The following is a 17,500-nucleotide window of genomic DNA, read 5'->3' as shown; positions in this document are numbered from 1 at the left end:
TGAGACTTAACAAACTTTTTCTAGGAATAAATGCTATATAATTGGGGTGTAATGGAATATATTTAACAAGGCTACACTGATCTAGTCTGACATAATGCTTTTGGACACTAAGACTATTATAGGATTACAGTGTGCTACCCTGGTGTCCAGGGCCAGGACCCTGGTTCATGTTGGTCTCAGTCTTACTGTTAGCAGAGGGCTCCACACTTGTTAACTCTCATATAATCTGTGACAGTTAATGTTCATCATACATTGGAACAAACTACTTCATTTCTCTTGTGCAAGCATATGACATGGATAAAACAATAATATGGGAAATATTGAGAGACCTTTATTATATTTCTCCATGTACTATTCACTTTTAAAAGGAAAGGTATTCAAAACAGTTTTATTGATATGTGTAGTTATTAGTGAGAATGAGATTGTGTAATGCTTTAGATCATGCTTTGTCAATCTTATTTTTTAAAATAATATATATTGTGTTAGATATGGTGTGTTAGAGGTTTTCAGTGAAATTAACGTATATAAATGTGTATCTGTTCACAAGCGTGAGTTGCCTCAGAAACAGTTGCTATGTTGACTGTTGCTGTGCTGTGGCTGAGTGTGTGGGTGTGTGTGTCTCAGGCCACACCCCCTCAGCACCATGGCTTTGGCTCTGGGAGGAGAATGAGTGCTGTGAAGAGTGCAAGAAGGAGCTGTGCTCTCCGGCGCCCCCTGGCGGGTCGGCAGGGCTGGTGCAGGGCAGGTGTGGCCGCTGTGAGCTCTGTGTCCACGCAGAGAAGCATCTCTGTGACCTCAGCAGCTCATAGGCATTCTGTGGCCGCTGTGGTGATGCGCTCCGCTGTCAGTAGAGGGCGCTGTGGTCACGTGTGTGTGTGAGAGCCAGGAACCTGTGTGTGGATCAGATGGGCCAACGCTCGCCGGCTGAAAGAGGTTTCTGATCAGTTCGACACCACGCTGTAATCACACAGGGGCCGTGAAACTGTGGTGAGTCTTTAAAAAGAAAAGCTTTTTCCCAGAAAGATCTGGAACTTGATCTTTACTTAGATGCATTACATTTGGTCTAGATGTTTCCATGGGGCTGATTTCTAGAAAATGATAAAAAAGTATGCTGGGGGGAGAGTACTGTTAACAAGCGCAATGCCATCATGTAACCACTGGGGGGTGCTCTATCCCCTCAGACTAATTCTTGAACCAGTCACCCATCAGAACTCTAAGGTATGTGTTAACGTTTCATGACAGTGTGCAAAATTGTCCTCACAGCTCCTCACATATCTCGTGCACCCAGAGACTCAGAGAACATCATCGGTGGTGACATTGTGTTGGGATGTGAAGTGGTGTCTTTCCCTCTGTCCACCGTTGGGTGGAAGAAAGACCAGAAAGACAACTTCCTGCCAGGAGACGACCCACACATGTGGGACATGGGGGTAATGTCACTAGATTAAATGTGAAAGACCATGTTAAACATTGGGGGATATATACATATTGTTAACATAATTTACCAATTATTCTTCTCCGTTCATTAGAAACAGTAATATATTTATATAAATTATAACAGTAAGTTATTTATAACTAAAACAAGACAAAACAAATACTTAAAAATGAAGACATACTCATACACCACATGTTAAAAATGAAGACATACTCATACACCACATGTTAAATAAAATATTTTATTTATTATCTTAATATTTTATTATCTTCTTTTCACTTTTACTTTGGCACAAGATTGAATGCTTAAAAACTGCTTCTTTGGCATTTTGTCAATGATTTGTATTTATTAATAAAGTCTGTTTTTCTTTGTATTTGACAATTCTCACACACAAAGCAGTAAGTCCTAGTGGCTTCTGAAACTCATCACAAACAACCAGCTGTCAGACAACTGCATCTGGACTTCCTGTCCCACTTCCTCCCACTTCCTCTCTCTGTTTCTTGGAATTGTCATGCGTTTGTTAACACTGCTCTCATCACAAGACTTAAACACACACACACACAGATTTTGGGCATGGCGTGGTGCCTATCCCAGTATTCACACCAGGGTCATCTGTGTCCAGTCTTCAAAGCCAGTTAAACGTTCATCCAAGCTCCAGAAAGGACAGCTGGAATCAGCATTTAACTGGGGATCTGGGTGGCACTATCAGCCAGTCAATCAGCCCCATGGCAAAAACACTCAGAGGAGCAGCTTCCTTCAGATACCCCCGAAACATGACGAGGCTTGATATGCTCTTCATGCATGAAGCGCACAACCAATCAGACAGGCCCATCTCAGTTTCACTCTGACAGTGAACCAATCAGACAGGCCCATCTCAGTTTCACTCTGACAATGAACCGAATCTGCTCCAGAACTCCATGACGACTGTGATGACTTGCTGTGACTTGAAGACCTGCAACTCACATCACTGCTGTTTAAAAGGGCAAGAGTCTTAAAATGATTAGTACCATCTGCTACATTGCACTCCAGCCAGTAGGGGGTGCCATTCAGCACCATCACACAGTGGCAGGTATATATGTCCATAGTGATAGTTCACATCACAACTGTGACTAGTGTCCTAGTCAGGTGTGCTTTAGGAAGTGTCCATGACTGCCCTCAGATCCCCTCACTGCCTTCTTAATCTCTTAGTCTCTTAGTCTCCTGCCTTAGGCTGATTCCTAGCTAGAATCAGAGGAAGCAATCACACAAGGGGTGTCAGTCGCTGGTGTTGTGTTGGAAACGTGTGTAGTGTCAAAATGAGATCTAGTGACAGATATAGAGCCAGTCTGAGAAGTCTGGAGTGGGGTCTACACGGTGTCTGGCCCAGACCTGGCAAACGTACAGTCTGGGAGCAGACCAAAGCAAACGAGCTGGAGCAGGATGAGTCTGGGGGGGTGTGGCCGTGCACGTAGGGGAGACGTCACATCTCAAAGTGGCGGTAAATACTCTCCACGTATCCCAGAACTCTTTGCCAGTCGGGTCCTTCTGTTCTCATCATCTCCTCCAGTGTCTTGAAGGAAAACACAAGGAATGAGGATAATTCTACACTAATAGACAGGAATGAGGATAATTCTACACCAACACGCAGGAATGAGGATAATTCTACACTAATAGACAGGAATGAGGATAATTCTACACTAATAGACAGGAATGGGGATAATTCTACACCAACACGCAGGAATGAGGATAATTCTACACTAACACACAGGAATGGGGATAATTCTACACTAACACACAGGAATGGGGATAATTCTACACCAACACGCATGAATGGGGATAATTCTACACTAACACACAGGAATGGGGATAATTCTACACCAACACACATGAATGGGGATAATTCTACACTAACACACAGGAATGGGGATAATTCTACACTAACACACAGGAATGGGGATAATTCTACACTAACACACAGGCTGAGCATTCGAACCCAGGCAGAACAAATGTAATTTTTTCAGCAGACCTAAAAGACCAGACATGACAATTAAAGCATGGCTGAATATGGTAGATATCTCACCACTATCCAAACAACAAACAAACAAACAAACACACAAACAAAAGAAGCAAACAAATGACCTGCAGGGTGTTTGGGTTACATCATTCAGAACGTTACGTAAGAAGACAAGAAGTCAAAGTAACAGATAACAAGAAACCTCTATAAACTAAAACCAGATACGCAGTTAGCCAATGTGACTGTTGGAAGATAAGACTCAAGACTGATTAATAACTATATCTATGACAATAGCCTGATTCTCTCTACTGACAGCTGTACTGCTGAACAATACTCCCAACATTCTGGTTGGGTGTCTGAACATCACTCACACTCTTCTGAACATTACTCCAACACAGTATGGCGATCTCAACAGTAGTGGAATATACTGCTTGGGGTTCTGAGTATTGAAAATTGCTATAACACAATTGTTGGGGTTCTAAACTTTACAATGTTTGGGTTTCCGAACAACATTCAAACACTCTGGCGTTTCTTGGGACTATAGGTTCATGTCACTAAATTCATGATTTATGAGGTAATGACTCATTGTCTGGATGACGTCATGTTTCAGGGTGCACGCCTCGCTGTTGTGATGAACACTTTTGGTGAGCTCACCAGTGAGGCGGTGATTCCAACACACACACCCGTCTGAAACGCTAGCGAGAGATTTTCTTTCTGAGGACAAAAACAATACAAAAATCAACATTGTCATAATTGTATTTGTACATGTGTGTTTGTTTATGTATTCGTGGACTGAGTGTGTTGTGGTTGTGTGTGTGTGTTACCTTGTTCTCAGGACTGAGGGTGTTGTGTTTATGTGTGTGTGTGTGTGTTTGTGTGCGTGTGTTTGTGTGCGTGTGTGTGTGTTACCTTGTTCTCAGGACTGAGGGTGTTGTGTTTGTGTGTGTATGTGTGTGTGTGTGTTTGTGTGCGTGTGTGTGTTACCTTGTTCTCAGGACTGAGGGTGTTGTGTTTGTGCGTGTGTGTATGTGTGTGTGTGTGTTACCTTGTTCTCAGGACTGAGGGTGTTGTGTTTGTGCGTGTGTGTGTGTGTGTGTGTGCGTGTGTGTGTTACCTTGTTCTCAGGATTGAGGGTGTTGTGTTTATGTATGTGTGTGTGTTTGTGTGTTTGCGCGTGTGTGTATGTGTGTGTGTGTGTTACCTTGTTCTCAGGACTGAGGGTGTTGTGTTTGTGCGTGTGTGTGTGTGTGTGTGCGTGTGTGTGTTACCTTGTTCTCAGGACTGAGGGTGTTGTGTTTGTGTTTGTGTGTGTGTGTTTGTGTGTGTGTGTTTGTGTGCGTGTGTTTGTGTGCGTGTGTTTGTGTGCGTGTGTGTTACCTTGTTCTCAGGACTGAGGGTGTTGTGTTTGTGTGTGTGTGTGTGTGTGTGTGTGTTACCTTGTTCTCAGGACTGAGGGTGTTGAGTTTGTGTGTGTGTGTGTGTGTGTGTGTGTGTTTGTGTGCGTGTGTGTGTGTGTTACCTTGTTCTCAGGACTGAGGGTGTTGTGTTTGTGTGTGTGTGTGTGTGTGTGTGTGTGTTTGTGTGCGTGTGTGTGTGTGTTACCTTGTTCTCAGGACTGAGGGTGTTGTATGGTATGTGAGAAGGGAGGTAGGAATGGTAGACTGCACAGAAGGCCAACCCATCCACCCAACTACTGCTGAAGTTAGTGATCTCAATATTCTGGGGAGAGAGAGAGAGAGAGAGAGAGAGAGAGAGAGAGAGAGAGAGAGAGAGAGAGAGAGAGGGAGGTAGGTGGGGGAGAGATTGAGAGGGGGAGAGGAATAGACAGAGAGCAAGAGGGAGAGAGGGGGCAGAGAGATAACACAATAATTGAAATGATTTTCAGGTCAGGTCCAACTACAACAGAGTAATAGGAATGACATCCATTCAAAATCAAGCCCACAATATGATCGTACGTGAGACTGTGTGAAACACTGTAATCTGAGCCAACAGACAGAACTCTCTGCTGTTCCTATCACTTCAACTCAACTCAGTTTCCTTTAACACAGTTCGGTTCTGTTCAGATCAGTAAAGCTCATTTGAATTCACTTTATTTTTATTCATTTCACTTTGCACTTGAGTTATTCTGAATTCTTTGCATTTAGTTTCAAATCATTTCCTAAAGTTCATCCCGTGTCTCCTGAATGTGTGTTTCAGATCCTGTTCATCCAGTTCGATGTGTTCAGACTGGGTCGGTTCTGTACCGGGTATCCCTGGGTCCGATTCTGGCACCAGCGTAGAAGTGAGTTTCGTTTTGAGCCTCCGTGGCGTCTCAGCAGGGTACTGAGATCCTCCTGGGGCCTGAACACCAAGAAACAAACCACAACCACAGTCACAGCATTTAACATGAACTCTATTGCACATGCAAGTCTAACGTGAACTCTGTAGCACATGCATGTTTAACGTGAACTCTATTGCACATGGCTCTATTGCACAGCATGTTTAACGTGAACTCTATTGCACATGCATGTTTAACGTGAACTCTATTGCACATGCATGTCTAACATGAACTCTTTTGCACATGCATGTCTAACGTGAACTCTATTGCACATGCATGTTTAAAGTGAACTTTATTGCACATGCATGTTAAACGTGAATTCTATTGCACATGAATGTTTAACTCTATTGGAACTCTATTGCTGTAGTTCACGTGTATAATTTGGCGTGTCCTGAGTAGAACAGGACGGCTGCCAAATTCATGCTTGTGTGCTCAATTTTAGTGCCAACAATTAAACCATAAATCTGGAATCCATATCATAGCTTGAACTGACAGGTAAATAGTAAAATTTACGGGTTTATGGGACAGTTCAACTCAGTGGTGAGAACATTTCGCACGCTGAAGAAACGTGAGAGGAAAAAGGTCCCAAACTTTATGCTTGGATCCAAAACATCTGATCGTTCGTAAACTTTACATTTTGTTACATTTCTCTTGACAAAGTGTTTGAAAAGCTCAATAAATACCACCAAAGGAGAACAGGTGGAGAACGGGACAGACAGGACAGAAGCAGGAAGCAGTAGTGGGGTGAAACAGAGCTGAGGGGCGGGGTATCGGGGTGAGGGGCGGGGTATCGGGGTGAGGGGCGGGGTATCTGGGGTGAGGGGCGGGGTATCGGGGGTGAGGGGCGGGGTATCGGGGGTGAGGGGCGGGGTATCGGGGGTGAGGGGCGGGGTATCGGGGTGAGGGGCGGGGTATCGGAGGTGAGGGGCGGGGTATCGGGGTGAGGGGCGGGGTATCGGGGTGAGGGGCGGGGTATCGGGGGTGAGGGGCGGGGTATCGGGGGTGAGGGGCGGGGTATCGGGGTGGGGTATCGGGGGTGAGGGGCGGGGTATCGGGGTGGGGTATCGGGGGTGAGGGGCGGGGTATCTGGGGTGAGGGGCGGGGTATCGGGGTGAGGGGCGGGGTATCTGGGGTGAGGGGCGGGGTATCTGGGGTGAGGGTGCAGTGATCCAGAGAAAAGGGTTTACGCTTCAAACTGCAAGAGTGATGTAATCCATATCAATCCCCAACATGCGTAAACAATCCCCAACATGTGTAAACAATCCCCAACATGTGTAAACAATCCCCAACAATGCATCAGAGAGATTCCAGACACACAATCTTCAGAAAAGTGAATAAAGTATTTTTGATTGCATAGCTGTATTCAGACACGTGGGAACCTCCCTAGAGTGTCATCAGCTCACGCTCGATGGCCCAGCAGTGTTTAGGGATTCATAGGGATGACATTATTTGTAGCAGTGCCGGTGTAGAAGACGTCCTGTATGTGTGGGTGTTCTGGAAGGGTGGCGACACACAGAACGAGGAAGGAAGGGAAAGAGTGGGGGAAACGGAGAGATAAAAGACAGAAGATCCAGTTTCTCCTCACTTTGTTCTGGTGACTTTATTTGGAAGAAGATCTATGAGAGGAGAACTTGATAAATGTAAGGATGAATTGTCCTTTTTATCTGTTACACACACACACACACACACACACACACACACACACACAATATTTATATATTTATATATATAAACAAATTTGATATCTCTGAAGTCTGCCACCATATTTGTAAAGTCTACATAGTTTCTTATTTTCTTGTGTACCTTTACACAAATTGACCAAGTTGTCCTGTCTTTCTCTTGTTTGGTTGTTATTCTAAAATTCAAAACCACACATCATTCACAATATACATATTTAATAGGAACATATAATTCAGTAAATATATAGAATTATGTCACATAAAAAATTAAAAGTGGATAGATAACCTTACTTTATTGAGAGATCTTGTTGTCAATGCTACAGATGTCTGGGATATACCATTGACCACACTGGCGGGGGGATCTAAGGGAGGTCTGGATAGGTTTCTGAAAAATGGAATGCACCATGAAATGAGTTTGCGGGTTGTGATGTTTCCACAGGAACCTGATGTTCCAGTCAAAATCTGCCCTTCAGGATCATGAGACAAAGACAATGAAGCATTCAAAATCGTTAAACAAAACTGTTCATGCTCGAGATACGTGGGAGTTCAATTCCACACGGATTATTCATCGCAGTGCAAGTTCTGCCGATTGGTGACGCGTGAGTCTTTGAGTCATGCTTGGCTGTAGTGTGGATGCTTCACTGTGGCTGAACTGTGGCTCAATTGGAACAATCTCAGGGCAGGTGTTTTAACAGAAGGATCTGCTATTGCTCACCTTGACCTTTCTGTAGTGCGTGTGTCTGTCACTTCCTTCTGGTTCTCTCCCTTCTCTGGACATTCAACACTTCTCAAATGCTCTTCTTTCGCTCCTCTTTCTCTGTCTCTGAATAAGAGCACCCCCTTCTGGCTGGGAGGTTCACTTCCTTGACTTAGTCTCTGTCTGCTTTGTTCCAGCTCTGCTTTCAGGTGCTCCATTTGACCTTCGACCTCTTGCTGCCTCTGCTGGGTGTCGGCTAGCTGCTTCTCCCAGTCATGATGTGCCTCTCTGAGCGTGGTCAGTTCTTCTTCTGCCTCTGCCCTCAGTCTATCGGCCACCACTAGCGCCACCTGCAGGTCAGACTGGAACTGCAGCCACTCACTACGTTCTGCCTAAACACACACACACACACGCACACACACATACACACACGCACACACACACACGCACACACACGCGCACACACAATCAGAAACAATGTTTGTGTCAACAGCATAAATCAAAAGATATTTCTCTACTTTCAATAGAATACTGCAATATGAGAAGACAGATAGATAGACAGATAGAATTGATCTTAGATGAGTTATGGCCCATCTGGCAGTGTGTTGGACTTCTTCAGCCTTCAGAACCACAGTAAGTAAGTAAGTAAAATTTTATTTATAGAGCACCTCTCAAGATAAAAATCACAAGGTGCTTTACAGGATAAAAGAGAAAAAACAATAGTAAAACAATATATATATGTATATAAAAAATATAAGAAAAAACTAAACAAATGCAAGCCTAAAAAGATACATTTTTAACATTTTTTAAAAGACATCACCGAATCTGCAATTCTTATAGGCAAAGGAATAGAGTTCCAGAGATGGGGAGATGCTGTTGCAAACGCTCTATCACCTTTAGTTTTCAATCTTGTGCGTGGTATGGCCAGTAAAAATTTATCACCTGATCTCATAGACCTAGGGGGAGTATACTCATGCAATAGTTCACTGATGTAACTTGGGGCTTGACCATGTAAACTTTTGTATGTCAGGACCAGAATCTTTTATTGTATTCTTAATTTAATGGGGAGCCAGTGCAGTTGTGCGAGTAAAGGTGTAACATGACAGTATTTTGATGATTTAGTTAGAAGCCTTGCAGCAGCATTCTGAACAACCTGGAGATGCTCTAGGGAGTTATTACTAATACCTGTATATAAAGAATTACAATAATCCAACCGAGAGGAGATGAAAGCATGGATAGCAATTTCAAGCTCAGAACGTGACACAATGGGACTTAGTTTAGCCAGGTTCCGTAACTGATAAAAACAAGAGTGAACCAGAGATTTGATGTGAGTATCTAAGGAGAGTGCCGAATCAAAAATTACTCCAAGGTTCCTAATAGCAGGATTAGCCAATTTGCCAAGGGGACCAAGAGCTTCCATTATCTTGGGTATGAATCTGTTGGGGGCACAGACCAGGACTTCAGACTTTTCCTCATTTAGCTGTAGAAAATTATCTGCCATTCAACTTTTGATAGAAGCTAAACAACTAATCAGCAACTGTATCTTAGAGAAATCTTCTGGTTTAAAATAAATATACAGCTGAATATCATCGGCATAACAATGATACGAAATGCCATCAAAAGAGCTCAGGATATGCTGCAAAGGAAGCAAATATAACAAAAATAACAAAGGCCCTAGGACAGAACCCTGAGGCACACCACAAACAAGGGAGGCTGGGGCAGACCTAAACCTAGAGGAGGCCACACAAAAGGAACGTCCAGATAAATATGAAGTGAACCACTCCAAAGCAGAACCAGATAAACCCACCCAATGTCTCAATCTATCAAGTAGTATTTGATGGTCAACGGTATCAAAAGCAGAGGTGAGATCTAACAACACCAGAACAGAACATTCTCCTGCATCACTATGTGACAAGATGTCACTGGAGACTCTAACAAGTGCTGTTTCTGTAGAATGGAATCTACGAAACCTGGACTGATACTTGTCAATGATGTTGTGTCTGTCCATAAATGATATCAGCTGATTAGATACAACCTTTTCCAGGATTTTGGATAGAAAGGGCAATTTTGAGATAGGTCTATAGCTATTAAAAATAGACGGGTCGAGCTTGGGTTTCTTTAAAAGTGGGTAAATGACAGCATCCTTACATTAGGCGGGCACTTGACCAGAAATCAATGATGTATTAATTAATAACAACACACAAGGGCTAATATGTTGAAATACATTTTTGAAGAAAGTGGTAGGTAGAATGTCCAGTGAGCAAGAAGAAGTATTCATTGAATCCACTAGTTTTTCTAGTTCTCTTAAAGAAATCGGAGAAAAACTATCCATAACAGGCCGAGTTGGAGCAGGTACAGTCCGAGAGGAACCTGATGGAGTAATATTAGATCTTATGTTACTGATCTTATCTACCAGGAATGAAAGAAAATTATTACAGGCCTCATTTGAAGAGATTGGAACATCGGGTGGAGCAGGAGTAAGAATATTGGTAATTGTGTTAAACAACACTTTAGGGTTCCCTCTACTCTTTACGACCAGGTTTGAGAAGTAAACCGCCCTTGCATCTTTAACTGCATTATTAAACTAAACTAAAAGATCCTTTAAATGAAACAAATGAACGTGTAAACAAGTTTTCTTCCAAAGGCGCTCAACTTTGTGACAGTCACGCTTTAAACAGCGGATACTGTCATTAATCCAGGGTGAAGGTTTAGAGGCAGGAGCTAATCTGGTTTTAACGGGACAAATCTCGACAGTCATATCAAGATTCTTTTCTTGCAAACATTGCCAAATAGATAGAGGTATTGAACAGCCCGTTCAGCACGGACCGAACACTGGCTTCACCTCACCAGCTCACCATGGTCTAGTCTTTACAGTAGCTTCACCTCACCAGGTGGTGTTTCTCCACCATGGTCTAGTCTTTACAGTAGCTTCACCTCACCAGGTGGTGTTTCTCCACCATGGTCCAGTCTTTACTGTAGCTTCACCTCACCAGGTGGTGTTTCTCCACCATGGTCCAGTCTTTACTGTAGCTTCACCTCACCAGGTGGTGTTTCTCCACCATGGTCCAGTCTTTACTGTAGCTTCACCTCCCCAGGTGGTGTTTCTCCACCATGGTCCAGTCTTTACTGTAGCTTCACCTCCCCAGGTGGTGTTTCTCCACCATGGTCTAGTCTTTACTGTAGCTTCACCTCCCCAGGTGGTGTTTCTCCACCATGGTCCAGTTGTTACTCTATTTTGCAATCTTGACTGCACTGGCATCAAACTGGCTGTCTGCTGCTGTAGAGCTAGGAACATAGAGTTAAGTATTCACACACACACACACACCCACCCACACACACACACACACACACACACACACACACACACACACACACACACACACACACACACACACACACAATCAACCAATCACACTCACACTCACACTAACCTCCAAAACACAATCTAAGATTACATTACACAGCCTGTCACTCATTGCCAAATACGTTCATGCAATCAATTAATTGCTCTATGTGTAAATAAAGCAAAGATCTGACCACACACTCATGCCCACATAGCCCAGACACACGTGTAGTAGTGAAACTGAACCTGGCACTGTTGCATGTGATCTGATGGTGGTGGTCTATGTAAGACAGTGGTGGTCTGTATAATACAGTGGTGGTCTGTATAAGATGGTGGTGGTCTATACAAGACAACAATGGTCTACATAAGACAGCTGTTTGTATACAAGACAGCTGTGTGTCTGATACTGTCTGAAGCTGAGACACTTGTGCGTCTGATACCGTCTGATGCTGAGACGCTCGTGCGTCTGATACCATCTGATGCTGAGACACTCGTGGGTCTGATACCGTCCGATGCAGAGATGCTCGTGCGTCTGATACCGTCTGATACTGAGATGCTCTTGTGTCTGATACCGTCTGATGCTGAGACACTCGTGCGTATGATACCATCTGATGCAGAGACACTTGTGTGTCTGATACTGTCTGATGCTGAGACACTCGCGCGTCTGATACCGTCTGATGCCGAGACACTCGTGTGTCTGATAGCGGCTGATGCTGAGATGCTCGTGCGGCTGATACCGTCTGATGCTGAGACACTCGTGCTTGTACGTCTTCTCCGTTATGTTTGATATTTTGCTTTGTTTTGTTTCTTTAAGTGCGATTAAAAATGGATTATGTAAATTAAATGAGTTATTATTATTGTAATGGCTCATGTGTTGGACAGAGGTGACAATGCCACAGAGCGACATGGCTATGCACACCATGTCTGGGGAAAACATCACGCTGTCTGTGGAGGTGAGAGAACACTGCATGACCTCTGACCTTGTTTCAATTATATTTTGGATATTGGAACATAAGCCACATATCTCATTAAGAAATTATCTAACAAGACAATATAACATAAATGTTATAATAACTCAAACATGTTTACTTTTGACATTCAAGTGTCCTTAAAAACATTCTTTAGTATCTTAACTCAATAAATATTAATAGAGAAGTTCTACTTTTACACCAATAATATCTGGCCTAGGAGGCCTCCATTTTTACGCAAGCACAAGACTTATTTACACATCCACACATCCTGTTTGAGAGGTCATGTTGAGGTCATGTTCTGGCCTGCTGAGCAGGATGGAAGTGTGACGTTGGGTGACCTCTCGCTGGATCAGCCCGACAGCTGGACAGACACTGGACGAGCAGACAGCCAGCTGCCACGCCGGATGCAAGGGGAGTGTGTGTGTGTGTGTGTGTGTTAGTTATGCCTAAATATTGACCTGAGTGGAAGGAGACAAAAACAAGGAGAAGGAGGAGGGTGTGGTGAGTGTTAAAGGTGAGGAAGATGAAGAACCTGAAGATGAAGACGAGGAAGCACCAGAGCCCAAAAGTCTGACCAAGCAGTTTCATTTATCTGTCCTCAGACCACAGCTGGAACTGATTTGGGGACACCCACCCACACCCCCCCCCCACACACACCCCACATGTGTGCACACATAAGCAGACACACCATGTACATACAAGCAGATTCTGCCGCTGCAGAGTGTGTGTGTGTGTGTGTGTGTGTAGTTCTGCGTCTCTCTCTGAACACAGTGCCCATATGGTACACATAATATTATCACGGGAGACTTCTGTTGCACTGGGGGCAGAGTGCTTCAGTCCTGAGAATAAAGATGTGTGTGTGTGTGTGTGTGTGTGTGTGTGTGTGTGTGTGTGTGTGTCTGACCATTTAGAAGCGAGTTCCCAGACACATTGGGAAAACTCAGGAAACACCACACCCCATCACACATTCATACATCACACACGCAGGCCCAAACGCACACACAGACACAGCTTCACACAGATGAACGTCACTCACACTCACAGAGAAAATCTCAAATAAATAAACTATGAGAGGGAAACAGGGAAAGGGAGAGATAGATGGAGAGAGTGAGAGATAGAGACGGAGCTGAGATGTATTTCAAAGTCTCTCTCGGTCACTGACCTGCAGTGAAGAACAGAAGTGATCATACAACTGTGTTCTCACTGGAACATTAAACACACCAATGAGCACAAAGCAGAAATCAAACAACCACAGATGCATTTAAGTATGCAAAACCACAAATATAAACTCACACACGTATATATGTATATATGTGTGTTTGTGTATCTTGAAATAAGATTTTCAATGTAAACTTATACCAGAAAGGACAAGAGCTTGTTCATGGAGATCACCATCTGGAACTGATCCTGTGTGTGTGTGTGTGTAAGTGAGCTACAATGAGGCTGCTCTGTAGGACGACCCCCCCCCCCCCCCCCCACACACACACACACACACAGAAGATGTCTCCCTACTCAGTGCTGAGGAAAAGCGTGTGTGCATGGGCGTGTGTGCATGGGTGTGTGTTTGCATGCGAGGGAGTGTCTATGTGCGTGTGTCTGAGTGTGCATGGGTGTGCAAAGTGGGGTGTGTGTTGTGTGTGTTGTGTGTGTTGTGTGTGTGTTATGTGTGTTGTGTTGGGAGACAGATGTAAACAAACTCTCACCTGTATTTACCAACATTACAAGGTCTTTCAGGACAGCATGTTACCGAGGACAGGGAGACAGGTTGCCACACAAACACGTAGAGACAGGAGCAACGGAGGGACTCCTTTTACGTAGCTCCACCCATGCCCATATATGTCAGTATTGTAACGAATCTACACTGCAGTCAGTATTGTATCTGCACTAGGGGTGACCTGCAATAGTCGCAGATTCGACTATTCGATTGGAGGACCCCTAGTGGACTATGAACGTCATAGTCGAATGTACCATTCTGACTGCATGGAGGTGCCCAAGGATGCTGCTAAACATTAGTTGTTACATAAATGTCTTTTCGTTATATATAGCCTTTTGTCAAATAACATCATCCTAATTTCTGTTAATAAATATTTTAAATGATGTGTGCGCATTAACAATAGGCATCTTCCTTACTACACATTAATAAATCACACCCTGCAGTTGCACAATCCAAACGAGCGGAGCTGAACACGCGGAAAAAAAACAGTTTAGCCGTTTGTCGTTTCAGTCGTGTCGTCTAAACCTAAACCCCGTTACTTGAAATGTTACTTATAATTTTTTTGCTGTTGTGTGGCAAATTGTTTTTATATTTTGAGACAGGCATATTTTATTTAAAATATTTTTTACATTTTGCACAGTGCCTGTCTGACAGTTCGATATGCGCAATGCGCACTGATGGTGACTTTTTTGTTAATGTTCTCTAACGTTTCATTAAAAAATAAATAAGTAAAAAAATTAATAAATAAAAGCTGAATAAAGCCAACCTACCATGTTTATTTATTTATCTGAATGAGAACGGGATCCCGTTTAATGTGCTCTAGGGAAAAAAACCCCAATTTGACTATTAGTCGACTAAAGGGAAAATCTGACTAATCAGATTCGGCTATGAAAATCCTTAGTTGAAGACAGCTATAATCTACACTAGTCAGTACTGTACTGTATCTACACTAGTCAGTATTGTTGTATCTACACTACAGTCAGTATTATGGTATCTACACTACAGTCAGTATTATTGTATCTGCACTACAGCCAGTATTATTGTATCTGCACTACAATCAGTATTATTGTCTCTACACTACAGTCAGTATTATTGCATCTACACTACAGTCAGTATTGTACTGTATCAACACTACAGTCAGTGTTATTGTATCTACACTACAGTCAGTGTTATTGTATCTACACTACAGTCAGTACTGTACTGTATCTACACTAGTCAGTATTATTGTATCTACACTACAGTCAGTATTATTGTATCTACACTACAGTCAGTACTATATTGTATCTACACTAGAGTTAGATATCATTGTATCTACACTACACTCAGTATTATGGAATCTACACTACAGTCAGTACTGTAGTGTATCTACACTACAGTCAGTATTATTGTATCTACATTACAGTCAGTGCTGTACTGTATCTACACTACATTCAGTATTATTGTATCTACACTACAGTCAGTATTATGGTATCTACACTACAGTCAGTACTGTACTTTATCTACACTACAGTCAGTATTATGGTATCTACACTACAGTCAGTATTATGGTATCTACACTACAGTCAGTACTGTACTGTATCTACACTACAGTCAGTATTATGGTATCTACAATACAGTCAGTATTATTGCATCTACACTACAGTCAGTACTGTATCTACACTACAGTCAGTATTATGGTATCTACACTACAGTCAGTACTGTACTGTATCTACACTACAATCAGTATTATTGTATCTACACTACAGTCAGTACTGTACTGTATCTACACTACAGTCAGTATTATTGTATCTACACTACAGTCAGTACTGTACTGTATCTACACTACAGTCAGTATTATTGTATCTACACTACAGTCAGTATTATGGTATCTACACTACAGTCAGTACTGTACTGTATCTACACTACAGTCAGTATTATGGTATCTACACTACAGTCAGTATTATGGTATCTACACTACAGTCAGTACTGTACTGTATCTACACTACAGTCAGTATTATGGTATCTACACTACAGTCAGTATTATGGTATCTACACTACAGTCAGTACTGTACTTTATCTACACTACAGTCAGTATTATTGTATCTACGCTACAGTCAGTATTGTCGTATCTACACTACAGTCAGTACTGTACTGTATCTACACTACAGTCAGTATTGTTGTATCTACACTACACCGTCTGCATCTGCTTCATGTTCATGTAACACTGGGTCCTGAACCTCAATCTCCTTCACTCGACACATCTGTAGAAATGAAGTTGATTTTGTCTGTTCAACGTCTGAAATGCATTAAGCACCCAGATGGGGATAAGAGTCTCATTGGCCTGGCTGTATTTTCTGCCTTTTTGACCATCTGGGACAATGTCTGTATTAGTGTGGCTGGGGTAATAGGAGGTACCATAAACTCTCTTAGATACTTCAGGAGGCATTGGGTTTATCTCTCTCTCTCACACACACACACACGCGCACACACACGTGCACACACATGCGCACACACAGAAACAAAATTTGTATGCAAACACATGCACACACACACACACACACACACACACACACACACACACACACACACACACACACACACACACACACACACACACACACACACACATTGAGCTTGCTCATTTTAACCAAAAAGGTTCAGAGGACACACACACACACACCCTAGAGAGACAGTGAGCCAATATCTCACTTTCTGCTGGCCTCCCCCTCACACCAAGCAAACAAAACAGTTTTGTCCTCTCAGCAGCTGAAAAGAATTCCCTTCATCCCACACACCATCTCTCTCACTCTCTCATGCTATCTCCCTCACACTTTCACTCTCACACTATCTATTTCACTCTCTCTCACACTCTCACTCTCTTTCTGTCTTGCACGCTTTCTCTCTCTCTCTCTCTCTCTCTCTCTCTCACTCACACACACACACACACACACACACACAGAATGGGTCAATGTATTACAAAAGGTGGACAGGAAATTAGTGAATAAAAATAAAGCCCACTGAAGAGCTCCTCCCACTCAGAGCTCCTCCCACTCAGAGGTCTGACCTCGGGGAATGCTGTAGCTAGGCAACGCTCAAAGTATTTTCTCTCTCCAACTCGTTCCGTCTCTCACCCTCTTCTTTTCATCCAGCCTTTCTCTCCCTCTTCAACTCGCTTCCTCTCTATTTATGTCTCCCTGGCTCAGCTCATCTTGTTATCTCTCTATTTCATCTTTTTCTCCCTCCCTCTCTCTCTCTCCCTCTCCATCCCTATCTCCCCCTCTCTCCCTCCCTCTCTCTCTCTCTCCCTCTCTCTCCCTCCCTATTTCTCTCTTTCTTCCTATCACTCTCCCTCCCTATCTTTCTCTCTGTCTCTCC

At 43.2% G+C, this 17,500-nt stretch overlaps 1 protein-coding gene across 1 annotated transcript in view; it reads right to left on the bottom strand.

Moving 5' to 3' along the window:
- Positions 1 to 1,659: 1,659 nt before the first annotated feature.
- The window catches only part of LOC143500451 (cytospin-A), a 27,569-nt gene continuing 11,728 nt past the window's right edge, over positions 1,660 to 17,500 (bottom strand). Inside the window, exons 5-12 of the mRNA XM_076994556.1 lie at positions 8,137 to 8,510; positions 7,713 to 7,806; positions 7,546 to 7,597; positions 7,328 to 7,406; positions 5,669 to 5,765; positions 5,028 to 5,144; positions 4,080 to 4,139; positions 1,660 to 2,981 (exon numbers count right to left, since the gene is read on the bottom strand). Of these exons, the coding sequence (XP_076850671.1) occupies positions 2,892 to 2,981; positions 4,080 to 4,139; positions 5,028 to 5,144; positions 5,669 to 5,765; positions 7,328 to 7,406; positions 7,546 to 7,597; positions 7,713 to 7,806; positions 8,137 to 8,510 (963 nt within the window). The 3' untranslated portion in view covers positions 1,660 to 2,891. The remainder of the gene's footprint in view (positions 2,982 to 4,079; positions 4,140 to 5,027; positions 5,145 to 5,668; positions 5,766 to 7,327; positions 7,407 to 7,545; positions 7,598 to 7,712; positions 7,807 to 8,136; positions 8,511 to 17,500) is intronic.

The sequence above is a fragment of the Brachyhypopomus gauderio genome, unplaced genomic scaffold, assembly GCF_052324685.1.
Source record: "Brachyhypopomus gauderio isolate BG-103 unplaced genomic scaffold, BGAUD_0.2 sc151, whole genome shotgun sequence".
Taxonomy (NCBI): Eukaryota; Metazoa; Chordata; class Actinopteri; order Gymnotiformes; family Hypopomidae; genus Brachyhypopomus; species Brachyhypopomus gauderio.
Note: the sequence above shows the minus strand (reverse complement) of the source record. Positions and strands in the feature narration are given on the sequence as shown.